The sequence below is a fragment of the Balaenoptera musculus genome, chromosome 11 (genome assembly GCF_009873245.2).
Source record: "Balaenoptera musculus isolate JJ_BM4_2016_0621 chromosome 11, mBalMus1.pri.v3, whole genome shotgun sequence".
Classification (NCBI taxonomy): domain Eukaryota; kingdom Metazoa; phylum Chordata; class Mammalia; order Artiodactyla; family Balaenopteridae; genus Balaenoptera; species Balaenoptera musculus.
This window is the reverse complement of record NC_045795.1, coordinates 64,873,032-64,889,792: the sequence shown is the minus strand read 5'-3', so window position 1 is coordinate 64,889,792 and position 16,761 is coordinate 64,873,032. Positions and strand designations below refer to the sequence as shown.

General features: G+C 39.5%; 1 protein-coding gene across 4 annotated transcripts in view; it reads right to left on the bottom strand.

Moving 5' to 3' along the window:
• The window catches only part of ARIH2 (ariadne RBR E3 ubiquitin protein ligase 2), a 49,431-nt gene that overhangs the window by 13,636 nt on the left and 19,034 nt on the right, over window positions 1–16,761 (bottom strand). For 3 of the 4 annotated variants that reach the window (XM_036868380.1, XM_036868377.1, XM_036868379.1), the window contains 2 exons: window positions 2,908–2,975; window positions 111–174 (listed from right to left, as the gene is read on the bottom strand). In XM_036868380.1, coding sequence (XP_036724275.1) covers window positions 111–174; window positions 2,908–2,975 — 132 coding nt within the window. Of the gene's footprint in view, window positions 1–110; window positions 175–2,907; window positions 2,976–13,602; window positions 13,649–16,761 lie in introns of all 4 variants that reach the window. The other variant, XM_036868381.1, reaches the window with a different exon arrangement.

The window sequence follows — 16,761 nt, the reverse complement described above, 5'->3', positions numbered from 1 at the left end:
CATGGGCATATTGCACTATAAACAAGGCAAGATGGTTCTCAATAACAATGTGAGCCACAGAAAGAGCCACGGGCAACAGGAGAAGCCTTATTCAAGGAGGAGACACTCACATGTTTCGACGGATTGGGCTGAACTCGAGCCTCAACGAGCAGTTGAGCAGAATTAGACTTGTATCTACAAAACAAAAAGCAGAAATAAAGGGAATCAGAACCTGAAGACAAATAGTTTTACTTCTGAACAAAAACAGGATAGACCAACATGTGTTGCAGTCACACTAAAGTATCTTTGTCTTTTAACTATCTTCTCGCAAAACCAAGCTTGCTTTTTACCTTACTACAAATACTTTCTGCTTTTTCAATTTTTTTAGCTCTCAATTGGTATAAGAATAACAACTCTGTCTTAAAGGCACTGAACTATAAGAAAAATACTTATGAAGGACCATATCTGCTTTAAGTCCCTTTCTGGAATTACAAGCAAATATCTCTATGTTTTCAGAATAGGAAAGGACATCTTAAAGACACAGAAAAAGCAAAGCATAAAGGAAAACTCTGTATGCTACATTTAAGAACTTCAGTTCAGGGAATTCCCTGGTGGCCTAGTGGTCAGGATTCTGGGCTTTCACTGCTATAGCCCAGGTTCAATCCCTGGTCAGGGAACTGAGATCCCGCAAGCCAAAAGAACTTCAGTTCATCAGAAGACAAGATAAAGTGAAAAGCCAAGCTATAAACTGAAAGATAATTCAATACATATACAACTGGTAAAGAACTGATATTCAGAATAAACAAAACAAAAACTCCTAAACGTCCCTTTGAAATGAAAAACAACAATTAGAAAAATGGGCAAAAGACCTAATAGGTATTTCACAGAAGAGGAAGCACAAATCACATAGGAAAAAATGATCAACCTCCTTAATAATCTGGACATTGAAATTAAAAACAACCAGATGCCATTTACACCCACCAGACTGTAAAACTTTAATTCTGACACTCATACACCACTAGTGGGTATATAACATGGTACAATCACTTTGGAAAACATTTTGGCGTTATCTAGTAAAGCTGAAGTAACACATACCCTACAGCCCAGCAATTCACTTTCTGTACTTAACCCTAGAAAAATTATGTGACACTGTAAGTCATGTACAAGAGTTTTCAGAGTTGCATTATTTTTAACAGCGAAAAACTAAAAACTCACAAATAGTTTTTGACAGGAGGATGGATAAGATGTCATGATGTTCAACCTTGTTTATTTAAAAAGTTGAAGAATACATATGATATGATTCCATGTCTGTAAAGTTCTAAAAACATACAAAACTAAAAGATATATAATTTAAGAATAAATAAGAAAATGATCAATACTGAATTCAAGGTACTGGTCACCCTGGAGAAGGAAGGGATTGTAGCCAGGCAGGGATTGCCATCAGAGGCCTCTGAGTAAAGGTCAGAGAGTTTCTTGTTTGCTTTATTTGTCTTTAAAACCTATATACATCACACATATGCATGTGAGTGCGCACTCACACATTTTTGGAAAAAAAAATTTCATAATAAAAATTTAATTCCTTTCTGGATTGAGCTATGGCATAAATACTTTTAAAAATAAAAACAGTTATCATGTGGCAATAAAAGTGTCACACAAAGTCCAGGTAATCACATTACCAAGACACCAGGAATCTGAGCAGGGAAGAACTACATCTCATATACATGATTTCCTTACTCCGCCTAGTCAGAATGCCTACTTCAATTTTTATTCCTAGTTCTCACACTACTATTCTTAATATCTTTATAGCTATCCAAATTGTCTCCATCCCCAAGTTAGGCTAGAGAGTTTGGACAGTGCTAGATACCCATTACCGGAACCTATGTGGTTCCAGAGTTTTGGATAGCAGTGCAGACAGGGAAGTTCATCTGGAAGTCTACCTAAATGTATTCAGCTCTTCAGTATAGAGAGTGAGAGTGCAGTTAGTGAACCAGGAATGCATTTGCTCTTTCCTGATCAGGCTGAGCTGCTCCAGCTAGTTTGGTCTTCTTAGCCTAGAGAAGGAAAGGCATAATGATCTTCCTCTGCCAATGAACAGAATCACACCATACAGAGAAAGAAGACTCACTGTGGTGTGAAAGAGCAGGGGTAGTGACCAGTGCACTGCTCAGCAGGGGCAATTTTGTTCTCCAGGAGTTATCTGGCAGTCCGGAGGCATTTTTGATTTAAGGACTTCTAGTAGGTAGACCCCGGAGATTCTTCCAAACCTCCTACAATTCACAGAACAGTCCCTTCACAACAAAGAGTTATCTAGCCCAACACATCAACAGTGCTTAGGATGAGAAACCCTGAGCTAGACAGAAGCACATGCCTCTTAGAGGAATCCCCCTAGAGGATGCATGAGGAGGAGGAACCCCTCCTCCTGACAACTTCCAGGACACCTGAGACTCCAAGCTGTGTGCCTCAAGGGCTCTGGTTCTGGAGGTGCAGGGTAAACTAGCTGACCTTTTCTCTGAAGGTAACACGCACTATGTCATGATGTATTCCTCACTTGATGTGTCTGAAAGAAATAACTGGAGATACTGTCAAGTGTTATCTAGAAGGGCACTGATTAAAAATTAACAATGGCATAAAAAATTTGACCTAACTTCACTGTACAACAACAGGGGTTTGGAAAAGTATGGAACATCTATATAATAAAATACTGTGCCAGCATTAAAACTGGGGTAGAAAGAATATGCTGAAAACATGGGAAAATGTTCACCATACACTGAGAGAAAAAAGGTTATACACTATGATCCAGTGTTTTAAAAATATAATCTGCACCCTGTAAGGATATGCTCCAAAACATAAACAATAATCATCACTGGGCGGGTAGGCAGAGAGAGGAGCTATGGGCGATGCCATCTCTTCCTCCCCCAAACACCTTACCTGTCCATTATCTCTGCGACTTGCCAGTGGAAATTAACTAATATAAGTTTAGCAACTGAATGAGATACCTAGAAAGAAAAAAAAAAGAAATCAAATTATAACGTAGTTTCTTTCAGAGTGCTCTGCATTTTGAGAAATGCATACATTCATCTCTATTGCAGGCCCAGGCTTGATTTTCAAATTCTTCCTCTTGGTTCCCTGTTTCATCTTTTAAGTTCAGACTCTTATAGTCTTAGTGATTTCCTGGATCTCTTGATTTTTCGATCTTTGTTTTCATTAATGACCCTTCAAAGAAATTAGTTTGATTTGAAACTTATGCGAAACCATCCTATCTACAGTATATAACGACCCAGCATCCAATTTAAGCAAAAGAGCTGTTAGGTTCCCTAATGTGATTTGTTTCCTCAAGCTGCTGTAGGAGGCCATACATGGTAAGTGCACCTCTAGTTAGGCCTGTTACTTGCAGAAAACCTCAGGCTTGGACTTCTTGTATAAACCCAGAAAAACAAAACAAACAAAAAACACCCCTGTTTAAAATCTCTGAATTCCCGGCAACTAATGAGCCCTAATTGCAAGGAGAATTTAGAAGTCCATGGGCAGCCTTTCTGGCCCCTACATTCTCCTTTAAAGCACAGCGGTTATGGCTATCAAAGAGCCTCAGAAGGTGCACTGAGCTAGCAATTCTACCTCTGTAAAATTTTTTCTGAGGAAATGATACAGGATATGCAGTCCCTGAAAAGGATGTTGCATAGCTAAGTTTACTGACGCAGAAAGTAGTTCATATATTAATTTTAATGTTAATAAGAAAGTAAGCTAGTTACAAAACAGAACCCTGAACATCAAGACTTGGGTGGGGGCCTAATCTTTTTTTTTTTTTGGCCGTGAGGCTTGTGAGATCTTAGTTCCCTGACCAGGAATTGGACTCAGGCCCCCAGCAGTGAAACACAGAATCCTAACCACTGGACCACCAGGGGGCCTAATCTTCTAATCCGGCTGGGGGGTCAGAAGATTAGGATGTGTTTGGAGGCCTAGATAAGGCTACCCAGAGAGAGCACTGCAAAACACAAGGGTGCTACTCAATCAAGGAAAAACAAGGAGCACACTTCAACCTAGGGAGCCAAGAGAACACACAGAACCTTGGTACTCTGCTCACTGGACTGAGTTTTCATACAGGAGCAACCAAGGACCTATAAGGTGGTACATGCCTGGTGCACAGATAAGAACTGCAGGAGAGCACTGAGTCTTAACCACTGGACTGCCAGGGAATTCACAAAATGATACTGGTTTAAATGAGCTCCTTGCTGGAACCTTTTCCATCGTCTCTTATACAGTGGGGCCCAGTCGGCCATGCACCCAACTGTTTTCTGTCCTGACTTCTAAATGTCTCATTGTGAAGTGGCTACCAAGTCATCTCAAAGGCACTGAGCCACTCAGGAAACACAGAGGAGTCCTGGCTATGTCCAGCAGCCACCTTCCCTTATCACCACAGATGGCTTAGAGGAAACTGTTGGCTAAGAACAGGGGTCAGGCTGCCTCTCACAGATCCACAGAGCCCAGAACTGGACTGGACACATGCTGATCATTAAATGACATTATGTCTTTAGTTTATGGATTTTCAAAATGAAATTTCTTTTCTTTTTTTTTGGCCGCACAGCATGCGGGATCTTAGTTCCCTGACCAGGGATCGAACCCGTGCCGCCTGCAGTGGAAACACAGAGTCCTAACCACTGGACAACCAGGGAATTCCCAAAATGAAATTTCTTGATCTTCCTGAAGAAATAGAATTTTAACACCATATCTGGTCTGATCCCTTGATCTCAACAGCACTAACAGCAACAACAAAGTCTCAGAATTAGCACACCAGATGCAGCCCATCTATCTATGAAAACAACACAGCTATCTGCTGAAACTGAAAATTTTACTGATGACTACAAGTCCACTAATGACCAACTCAGAATATTCCAGCAGAGTTGAGTTCTGGTGAGGACTAATAATGTGAAGAGAGGATGCATCTAGTACTTTATAAAACTGAATAGATGTGAATCTATTCTTTCAAAGCCAACAGCCAAGAATACATCAATATATACAAGGCAGTAGGCACGTGCATCAGCTATATGCACCTCCCACCAGCCTTCTGCAGGAGGCGCTGTGATTGCCCATATCATGTTCATAGTATATCATAAACTATTAGGGACTCTTTCTCAATTAATCCATTATGAACCTGAAGGAAAATGCAGAATGACGGCACCTTGCCCAGTAATGAACACCAGGTAAGATCTACAGGAAAATCAGGTTCCAAAGGGCCCTCTGAGCAAGAGCAGCACAGGGTTAAAGGAAGAGTACCTAGAATTTATGCTAAAAGGTAGTCTCGGAAGAGAGGCCCCATCCTCCCTGATTTGGGTCACAAGAGAGAACTGACTTCACCATTGCCCCCTCAGCAGTCTCCCAGAGGAAGAGACGGCAGGTGATTGTAGGGGGGTGGGGCAATACTTAAGCCACCCTCAGCAAGAGGGCCAAGACAAACCTCATGTATGATATTAAAACATTAAAGATAAAAATCTGTCATTCTCAGAGTGCAAACAGCTGAGCTTTCTCAGGAACGAACTACCTGAGCATTCACAGCATTACTGAGTTATGCTCGAAGAGCTTGGCAATCCATCCTGAATCTATTAAAGTCAACACTTAACAACTGGGGACTTCCCTGGTGGCGCAGTGGTTAAGAATCCACCTGCCAATGCAGGGCACATGGGTTCGAGCCCTGGTTTGGGAAGACCCCACATGCCACGGAGCAACTAAGCCCATGCGTCTCAACTACTGAGCCTGCGCACCTAGAGCCCGTGTCCGCAACAAGAGAAACCTGCGCACTGCAACGAAGAGTAGCCCCCGCTAGCCGCAACTAGAGAAAGCCTTCACGCAGAAACGAAGACACAACACAGCCACAAATAAAAATAAATAAAATAAATAAATTTATATATATAAAAAAAACACTTAACAACTGGGGAAAGTCTTCCACTCTTCTTATATGTCCAATTGTGGAGAACAAAAATCTTCCAGCAGAACCAAGACGAACTCTTGCTGGACCGTTTTGACAAGCAACTAACAACCTGTTAGTAGTTAGGATTACGTATTATCAAGAACGACTTAAAGCTTTCTTTTATTGATTTATTTATTTATTTTTGGCTGTACCGCGCAGCTTGCGAGATCTCAGTTCCCCAACCAGGGACTGAACCCGGGCCATGGTGGTGAAAGCCCAAAATCCTAACCACTAGGCCACCAGGGAACTCTCCCAAGAAGGACTCACAATGAGAAGGTCAAACCTTTTCCAAAAGGAAAATGGGTCCAAGGTGATAACCACTGACAGCCAAAAAAACTAATGACTTAGGAAGGAACACATGACCATGTCATGTTCAAGACAAATTTGCGGTTCTATTAGATCAATATGTAATAAGAAGATTAAAAGTCTTATTTATTTATGAGTCTAATCGAGGAAAAGACTAGAAACTAAGAACTAGGAAGTTCTTGCCCAAAAATGTGGAACCCCAAGGTAATTACAGATTAATCTGAGCTTCTCCCCACAGAGACAGAGTCCACCATTCTCTCCATCTCAGGGGTCAAAGAGGGCCCTTCTCGATAGTAATAGGTCACTATTTCCAGCATGCCTGGGAGTATTACCCCTGTCTAAACTGCAAACCCTTAGCTGGTGGAATGTGTCCACTTTAGATACTCACAAGACCATGAGGCAAGAACAGTTAGGATGAATTTAAACAAAGACTCTCAAGAGCAGAAATAAGATGTTTTCCTATCCCCCCACCTCCTCCCCAAAACGTTAGAGCTATTCTCAAGAATCATGCTTGAAAATATATATAATACTTTGAAAGTTTAGTGGGTATAGCTGCCAATATGAATTCAATTTTGGTTCATAGTTTGACAAAATGTTGATTTTAATTGCTGAATTTCAATCTATTTGGAACTGCCGATAGTGGATATACTATTCTTTACACACATGTACCAGGCAATATAAACTCCCTTGTTGCCAAATTCAACAAACATTTCTTATCTTGTTGGTAGAATTTGACACTTAAATTTCCTCTGCCTTAACACCCCTCTTGGTCTCTGTGATGAGTCTCGCAGAACCTGTTCAGGTACACTAAATGTGCTCTTCCTCCTGAATGCCCATCTTGTCACTGGAGACATCACACTCCTACACCTGCATCAGCATTTTCCTCTATGTCTCGCTCTTCCTTACCACTCCACCCTCTTCCATCACCACCATTCCACTGCACAATCTCTATTCCTGCCTCTCCTAAACACTTCCATCAGAAGGGCTTCGCTAACACCTGGACAAAGGAAAGGTATCTTATATACTGATATGCCAGTGTCTATCGTCTGCCCGCCCCCCCCCACCCCCCACCGCCCATAGCCCCCCAGGATGAGTTTCCTAAAGCCTCCATGTAACAATTACAATAACAGACTATTCTTAGAGCTTTCACGTCTTACCAGGATCAGTCCCAACCTGTTTAAAACCCATCATTGCTCTCTAGTACTGACAAGATGAACCTTAAGTGTTAGTCAAGAGTCATCAGGACCCACTGCAGAACCACTGCCCTGAGGAGTCCAGCAATAGACCAAATGATTCCAGTAACCCCAAGAGGCTCCCTGACTGTTCTCTGCCAAGCATGCCCTTCTTATATAGCAAATATTTGGAAATTAAAGAACATACCTCTATAAAACCTGTGTGTCAAGGAAGAAATCACAAGAAAAATTAGAAAATGTTTTGAACTGAATGATAATGAAAATACCACATAATAAAAGTTGTGAGATGCAGCTAATATAATGCCAAGAGGGAAATTTACAAATGTAAATATTTATACTATAGAAGAAAGGTCCAAAAATCAATGACATAAGGGCCTACCTTAAGAAGCTAGAAAAAGATGACAAAACTCAGTTAAAAGAAGAAAATAGATAAAAACAGAAATAAAATCCAAAACAAATAGTGAAAATCAATAAAGTCCAAAAGTTGATTCTTTAAAAAAATCAATAAAGTTGATAAAAACTTTAGCTAGAACAATTAAGAAAAAAAAGAGAATACAAATTGCCAATAACAAGGGTGATAAGACGGACTATCCCTATAAATCTTGCAGGTATTAAAAGGAAAATAAGAAAATATGAATAATCAAATGCTAATAAATTTGGTATCTTAGAAGAGATTGACAAGTTCCTTGAAAAACACTTACCAAAACTGACACAAAAGAAAAACTGAATAGCTCTATATCTATTAAAGACATTGAATTCATGATAAAAAATTTTCTCACAAAATGCTAGACCCAGAAGTTTTTACTGGTGAATTCTATCAAAACTAATCTTAAATAAACATTTTCAGAAACTAGAGCAGGAAGGAATACTTCTTCCAAACTCGCTTTATGAGACTAACATAACCCTGATATAAAAACCTAACAAAAATATAAAAATAAAATTACAAATAAGCCTTATGAACAAAAACACAAAAATCAATCCAAATATTTTAGCAAATTAAATCCAGCAATATAGAAAAGGCTGATTTAACATGTGAAAACTCCTAAGACAATTCACTGAATTAACAAAATAAAGGCAGAAAAAACCCAAATGACCATTTCAGTAGATGCAAGAAAACTCATTTGATAAAATTCAATAATCATTCAAGACAAAAATTCCTGGCAAATTAGGAAGAAAAATGGAACTGCCTAAATCGAATATAGGGCATCTACGGAAAACATTATACTCAATAATGAAATAGTGAATGCTAAGATCAGGAACATCGCAGGGATGACCACTCTCATCATGTCACTTAACATTATGAAAGCCCTACCCAGGGCAATAAGGAAAGGAAAAAAAAAAAAAAAAAAGACACAAAAAAGACATAAAAGATTAAAATAAGAAGAAGCAAATCTGTCTCTATTCCTAAATAAAATGACTATTTACACAGAAAATCCTAAAAGAATCTACAAAACTACTAGTAGAACTAATAAATTTAGTAAGATAAAAAAATAGAATGCCAATATATAAAAATATGTAAATTTTATAAATTTATATAAAATACAAATTTTATATAAATTTATATAATATATAAATTTATATAAAATATATAAATTTTAGTTTTCATTTGCAGCAAACAAATGAAAACTAAAGTTTATTTATAAATATATTTTATTTAACCCAATATATCTAAAATATTATTTCAACATGTTAATCCATAGAAACTAATAAACTATATTTTACATCTTTTTTCCATCTAAATCTTCAAAGTCCATTGTATTCAGAATTATAGCACATACCAATCCAAACTAGCCATATTTCCAATACCCAATGGCTACATGTGGTCACAGCTACCATACTGGACAACATAGCTATAGACTGAACACAGCAATCAAAATTAATCAAAATCAGGGACTTCCCTGGTGGCACAGTGGTTAAGGATCTGCCTGCCAATGCAGGGGACACAGGTTCGAGCCCTGGTTCAGGAAGATCCCACATGCCGCGGAGCAACTAAGCCCGTGTGCCACAACTACTGAGCCTGTGCTCTAGAGCCCGCACGCCACAACTACTGAAGCCCACGCGCTCTAGGGCCTGTGCTTCGCAACAAGAGAAGCCACCGCAATGAGAAGCACGTGCACCGCAATGAAGAGTAGCCCTCGCTCACCACAAATAGAGAAGGCCCACATACAGCAACGAAGACCCAACACAGCCAAAAAGAAATAAAATAAATAAATTTATTTTTAAAAATTAATCAAAATCAAAGCAAGGGTTTTAACCACTGGACAGCCAGGGAAGTCCCCAAAGCAATCTTGAAAGAGCAAAGTTGGAGGACTTATACCATCTGACTTCAAGACTTACTATAAAGCTACAGTAATCAAGACAGTGGGGTACTGGCTTAAGGACAGACATATAGATCAATGGAACAGAATAAAGTCCAGAAGTAAACTCATACACTTATGGTTAATTTCCACAATGTAATTCATTGGAGGATAGGATAGTCTTCAACAAACGATTCCGGAGTAACTGAATATCATTATACAAAACAAACAAACACAGAACTTAGATGTTTTGTTCATGTCACACAAAAATTAACTCAAAATAGTTCAGATTTAAATGAAACTGAAAACTATAAAACTTCTACAAGAAAACACAGAAGAAAATCTTTGCAACCTTAGTTTTAGGCAAAGATTTCTTAGATATGATACTGAAAGCACAATCCTTAAAAGAAAAATCTGATAAACTGGACTTCATCAAAATTAAATGCTTACTCTTCAAAGGACGTTATTAAGAAAATGGAAGAGACAGGCCACAAAATGGGAGAAAAAATAATTGCAAATCATGTACCTGATAAAGAACTTATTTCGGAACATATAAAGAACTCATACAACTCAATAATAAGACAAACACCTCAATTTTTTTAAATGGGCAAAAGATTTGAACAGACACTTCACAAAAAAAAGTATGAATAGCAGATACACACAAGAAGAGATCCTCAATATTATTAGTCATTAGGGAAATGAAATGCAAATTAAAACTACAAGATACTACTTCACACTCACTAGAATGATTATAATCCAGAAGACTGACTAAGTGCTAGCAAGCATGTGGAGAACCTGGAACACTTATATAATGCTGGTGGGAATGTAAAATAGTAGAGTAACCTCAGAAAACAGTTTGGCATTTTCTTAAAATGTTAAACATACATTTACCATATGACCTAGCAATCCCACTGCTAGATATCTATCCAAGAGAAATGAGAACATGTCCACATAAAACCCTGGATATAAACAATCATAGCATCATATTTCATAATAGCCAAAAACTGGAATCAACCCAAATGTTCATCAACTGATGAATGAATGGATAAACAAAATGTGGTATATATCTATGCAATGGAAAATCATCATTGGGCAATAAAAGGAAAGCAATACTGACATGTGATACAACATGGATGAACCTTGAAAACACTACGCTAAGTGAAAGAAGCCAGACACAAAAGACTACAATATTGTATGATTCAGTTTATATTAAATTTCTAGAAAAGGCAAAACTATGCAGACAGTAAGATGATCAGCAGTTTGGTGGGACTGGGAGTGGGGACCAACTACAAATGGATACAAGGGAACTTTCTGGGTGATGAAAATGTTCTATAACTTGGATTGTGGTGATGGTTGTATATTTGTTTACATTTACTAAAACTCTTCTAATGGTACCCTTTAAAATGGATGAATTTAATGGAATGTCAGTAATACTTCAATAAAGCTGTTTAAAAATAAAATTGATGGACAGATATATGATAAAGTAAATGCAGCAAAAAGTTAGCAACTATATAATCTAGATGGTATGTAAATGGATGCCCACTGTATAATTCTTTACACTTCTTTGTATATTTTAAATTTTTCATGAAGTTGGAGGGAAAGTTTGCCAAATTTAATTCAATGGCAATCATCTGCATAAACAAATGTCACAGTAAACGGAGGGTTGACCCTTACACTACTGCATCAAATAGTTCATTTTGATCTTTTACTTACTCTTCGAAATGAAAAATTTCCCTTCAGAGTTTTTAACATAGTTCTGACCAAAGGTTAACCGATTAGGCAGTGTGAATTTTAGCATAAATAGGTCTGTAATGGCAATAACATCACAACACTCTGGCTCCCTCTAAACCTCCCACACCCAGCCTTCTTAGTGTTCCATTAGATGCTCTTCTCCCGGTCTGTCAGCTCAAACTGTTGCTGTTCCACAGGGCACAGCTCTCAGGCCTGCCTTCCTCTCACTCCTTGGCCTGTCTCTGAGCAACTGCATTTGTGCCTAAGCCTTGGTCAGTGTGAACATAAGCCCCAAAGATAAGAACTTCTCTCTCATTTTCTCCAGGGAACTGGGGAAGGGAGTGTGACTGATCAAAGTGGGGAAGAGAGGGCAAGTAGTGGTATAAAGTTCATCCAAGACTGAAGGGTGCCCTCACGTCCCTGGGTGGTCTAGAGAAGGTTTTCACAGAGTCAAAGATGGGGTCAGAAGAGAGGCCAAGTGTAGCCCATCTTCCCTGCCTTTTTTCCCTCATTCCCTGTACCCTCAAACCTGACCCACAATGGGTCAGAAGACTCTGTAGAGCTTTCCCTCTAGCTTGAAAGGACTGTGGGGTCACCTCTGTTGTCATCCACCCTGGACATTGTTCTGTATTGCCAATCCAATTTGGCTTTGTTTTGCCATTACATTTACAATCTCAACACCGTTAGATGGTTTTCTGATCTTTATTTCAGGAAGCACTTGGCTACATGCATGTCAAAAAGGACTTTGCTGCTGGACATCACTATTTCCCAAAGGTTGCAGGCAAACTTCTTCTGTCATCCTCCATAATGTTTGGGAGAGACACTTAAGAAGGTATTTCCCAGATAGAGGCCCTCAAAACATGTTCAGTAGTTACCACCTGTTCACAGATACCTAAAGGAGTAGACAGCTGCTGGGGAGTTAAGTTCTCCTTTCTGTTTTTTAACAAAGAATATATAAAGTGTGCACACAATTCTATCCTGGCTTCACAAGCAGGGCTTTGGGGGGTGGGTGGGTAGGAGTTGGACCTGAGAGGGAAAATCCAGGATATGAGCCAATGATGCTAAGATTTTCTCACAGATGTAATGAAGTGTACATGAATATTTTAACTGCTGTTATCAGCAAGCAGTTCCTGACATGGTTAACAGCACACAAGTCTACAACCTCAGCATTTCGTTAGATATTCTGTCTGGAGGCACTTTTACTCCATGATCTAAGGGCTTCAGAGACTAGAGAAATGAAATAGTATAAGCATCAGCCTGTCAACTTGGAATGAAGACTACCTTGATAAGATAAAACTTCTGGATCTATGTGGCCTCTGACCCACTCATTACAAGGAGACAGATGCAGGATTACAGGAGCTTAGATAAGGCAACTCCAGCAGCAATCTGGTCATTGTGTTATATTTTAGCATTCTTTTAGCATTCCTATGACTTGCTGCCCCACTCTATGTTTCAATTTCATTGTATGTATTTTCCCTATTAGGTCCCTGAGCAGAAAGCTGACTGTGGTGAAATTATTTTTCAAATCACAGGACCCCAAGTCCACCTGAAGTCTGTTAGTAAATGAGAGCCACAAATTTCTTTTCTGGTTTCTACCAAACCCTTCCCCGATAAAAATTCAAGTTAAGTCTCTATCAGAATTTTATAACTTAATCATTGGAACAAACATTTTTGATCCCCTGACCACAAAGAACTTAAAATACCAGAGGGAGATAAATCCTACTACTGAAGGAAACGATAAGTACATACAATATTCTGTACTCTTTCAATACATCGCCGACATCTATCTTTGGGAAAAATGTCTTCAGAATTTCAGGAAATTTAACAGTCATTACTTGACATGCCAGAGAACCTGGATAGTATGTTTATTATTCAAAATAATGCACAGAACATGCTAATTTTATGTAAGGATCAAAGCACATACTGAATAGCCTCCATTCCTGACAACAGTTCCCCAAGGAAACCCCTGAGCATGGTCAGTTGCTTCTTCATCGTTTTAGTCTCCTATAGCTGGTTCAAGCTGTCCAGCCCTTGGGGACAAGTTAATAACACAGCTTGCAGATAGACTTTTTTCCCCCAGAAAAAAGAAATTCAGCAGCCCACCAAAATTGTCACCAGCCCTTCCCACACTTACCAGTGCCATAGGGAGGATGCAGCTGATGGCAGTGAGCATCAACGGCCTGAAAAAATACAGGTGGTAGTTTCAATTTTTATTTAGAATTCTTACTTGCCAACTGCCTGAAATCTTTTAAGGCTACATGAATGGGTCTCCATGCCTCAGCCTGTCGTTAAGCCACTTCATGGTCCAATCACATTTGTTAACAAACACTAGTGGTCATTCACTAAAAAGCAGAGATGAAGGAAGAGTGAATTGTTGGCCAGCTTCTGGGCCTGGGGTAGAAAGGGACATGATACAGGAAAACTAGCCTAAGGAGATCAAGATGGATGGATTTTGGTCTTGGAGGGTAGAGGGTGAGGCAAGAAAGTACCGAAGGAATAAGAGAAAGAAGTAAGGTTAAAGCACAGAGACAAAGGAGTAGGTGAACACCAGCTTAGAATGGGGCAAAATCAGCAGTGGTGGTGGTGGTAGTAGGGTCCCAGAGTGCCTCTGACCTTAGGCAAGACCCACCCCTAAAGTCGAATTTAAGTGGTGGGCCTTCACTTCTCCCATACTTCACACCTTCATACTCTCAGCCTCTAAAAGGTCAGCTCTCAGGCACCTGATTGTAACTTTGCTTCCTTTACTTTCTCTCCACAGAGGGAGGGCTGACTTGTAACTGAGGCACCCATGTATTACAAGTGCTTTAAAAAATCTGATTAATAAACACAAATTTGAAGATTTCTCTCCAGTCTATCCTTAATTTAGTCCTGTTATGGTCTCTGATCATTAAAATCAATACCAAAAACACCTAAAGACCTTACTAAAGTTATTTATGAAAAATACAATAAAGCAAAAATACGAAAGTCATCCATTTCTTGACCATGAGGGTACTTTTTTTATTATGAAAAATTCCAAGCATCTACATAAGTGAAGACTATAATGAAACCCATGTACCCATCACCCAGCTCCAACATCAACTCATGGCCAGGTCCACTGTATCTGCACCCTACCTATCCCCTACCCTCTAGATTATTGTGAAGTAAATCCCAGCCAGCATATCTTTTAGGTTTGCATTTCAATGAAAATCTTCTGGGAAATACTCAGTACAAAAGGCTGATTACAGCCCCTTCTAGAATTCTAACAGTTTTCTAGGGGGATGCCATATATAGGCAGGATGATTACAACTTCAGTGAACCAAGGTCATATCCAGTAACCACAACCAAAAGAAATGCAGATAGGAGCTGATAGCCAATGAACTACACATAGTAGGACTAAAAGCCAAGTCTCCTACCATATTCCCGCAGCTATAAGCCCATCTTGTCCATAAGTGATTTCAAACAATGCTGTCTTCTCCAGCTACTGCTACTGTGAGGAGACAAAGTAGAGGGAATACCAAATACCTCTAGGCAGTTCCAGCTAGGTCACCTCTCTTCTCCAGAGGACATCTCATAGGCTAGCATACCTTAGTGACAAAGCCACAAACTCCAACAGCATGTTTCAAAGACAGAGCCACTGACTGCTGTTGTTAGCTATGCTCAAAACATATATCACATTTTTATAACTTTTATATTTATGTAAACCTCCATCAGAATAGAAGCTCCTCTCTGAGGGAAGAGGTTTTTAAGAACACTTTCCTTCTCTGTCATACCTAAGCACCTAGAACAATGCCTGTGCCAGTACTAGGTGCTATATGCTAACGCTACCCTCTGCCCGTCTCCTATGGTCTAATCTCAAACCACTGCAAATCCACAGCCTCCTCCAGAGCCCAGGCAGGCACCAAAGCCTTCCAAGCCCTCAGGGGGTGCACAATCTACCAGGAGAGGCCAGATACAGCTCCAGAAGGGAGGATTTAAAAAAAAAAGAAAAAGAATGGCGGGCTGAGAAGCCTTCTGAGGGTGACAGGAATGGCAGAGATGCTGACAGGAGGTTTGAGGAAGCAAAAATCAAACATTAGGGAGAGGAGCAACAGGAAAGAAGAGTTCAGGCTGGAATCTGGAGAAACCACTTCAAGTTTTTCAAGAGAGCAAAATAAAATGGTGCTTTTAGTGGGTATATCAGAAAATATGAAATAGAAGTAGAAAAGGTTTTATTTATTTATACCTCCTTTCTTTCTCACCATTCTAAAAAAGGAGGGGGCAGAAACTAAAGGCAAAGAGATCTTTAAGTTATTTTATGGTAGAGGTTAAACTATTTTTTCCCCATCTTTCCTAGCATCTATCTAAAAGTTAAGACAACAGAAGACACTCAGAAACATTTCTTTTATTGGGAATCAACAAATTCTTTACCTATCCCAATTACCACTGAACAAAAAATAAATCAAATGGTTCATAAAAAGCACTTTGATGAAAAGGAACAACACCTGCCCCTCTGTCCTGCCCCACCCCCATCCTCCCAGTCTTCCCATCCAGGAAAAATCTCTCCCAGTCATTCGTCTGGGTTCTTCTGGTTGTTACCAACATCGCTGAGTGGGCCTGTAATTCTCTACCAGACTTAGCTTACTTATACCACTCCCTACCCACTCCCATCCAAGCCCCAACTTTCTGATATTAAAATCACTATTTTCAGTTCCTCTATCTGCAGCCTTTGTAATTTTAAGACATTGTTTACAGGACCACAATTGCATTTTCTACCCTGAGCTTCCAATGTCACGATCCTTGGCCCACTCAAAGAAGAATGTTCGTACATCAGGCACAAATAAATTATCATTATTAGTCGCTGCCAATCACTCATACTTGTGCCATATGGAGGGTTTGCTTTATATTTATTTGGCTTGTGATTTTTTGTGCGTAGTTTTTCCGCTTTGCATGGGAATTCTAATTCCCTTGCCTCTTGTGAAGAGACCTATGGCTTCTTCACCACATCCCAACCATCTTCCAGTTTCTTCATTCTATCTATTGCTGGAATCCACCTCACTCCCATTCCTGAAGAAATTTTTCTTGGATCCCACCAAGTTTCTGTTCCAATCTGGGCTGACCATTTTCCAGGCCTGTTACACAGCTGAACATGAGACTTTTCACTGGACTACTAGGTTAGTTCAATCATTTCTTTTCTTTTTTAAAATTAATTAATTAATTAATTAATTTTTGGCTGCTTTGGGTTGTCGTTGCTGCACGCAGGCTTTCTCTAGTTGAGGCAGGCTGGGGCTACTCTTCTTTGCGGCCCACAGGCTTCTCATTGCGGTGGCTTCTCTTT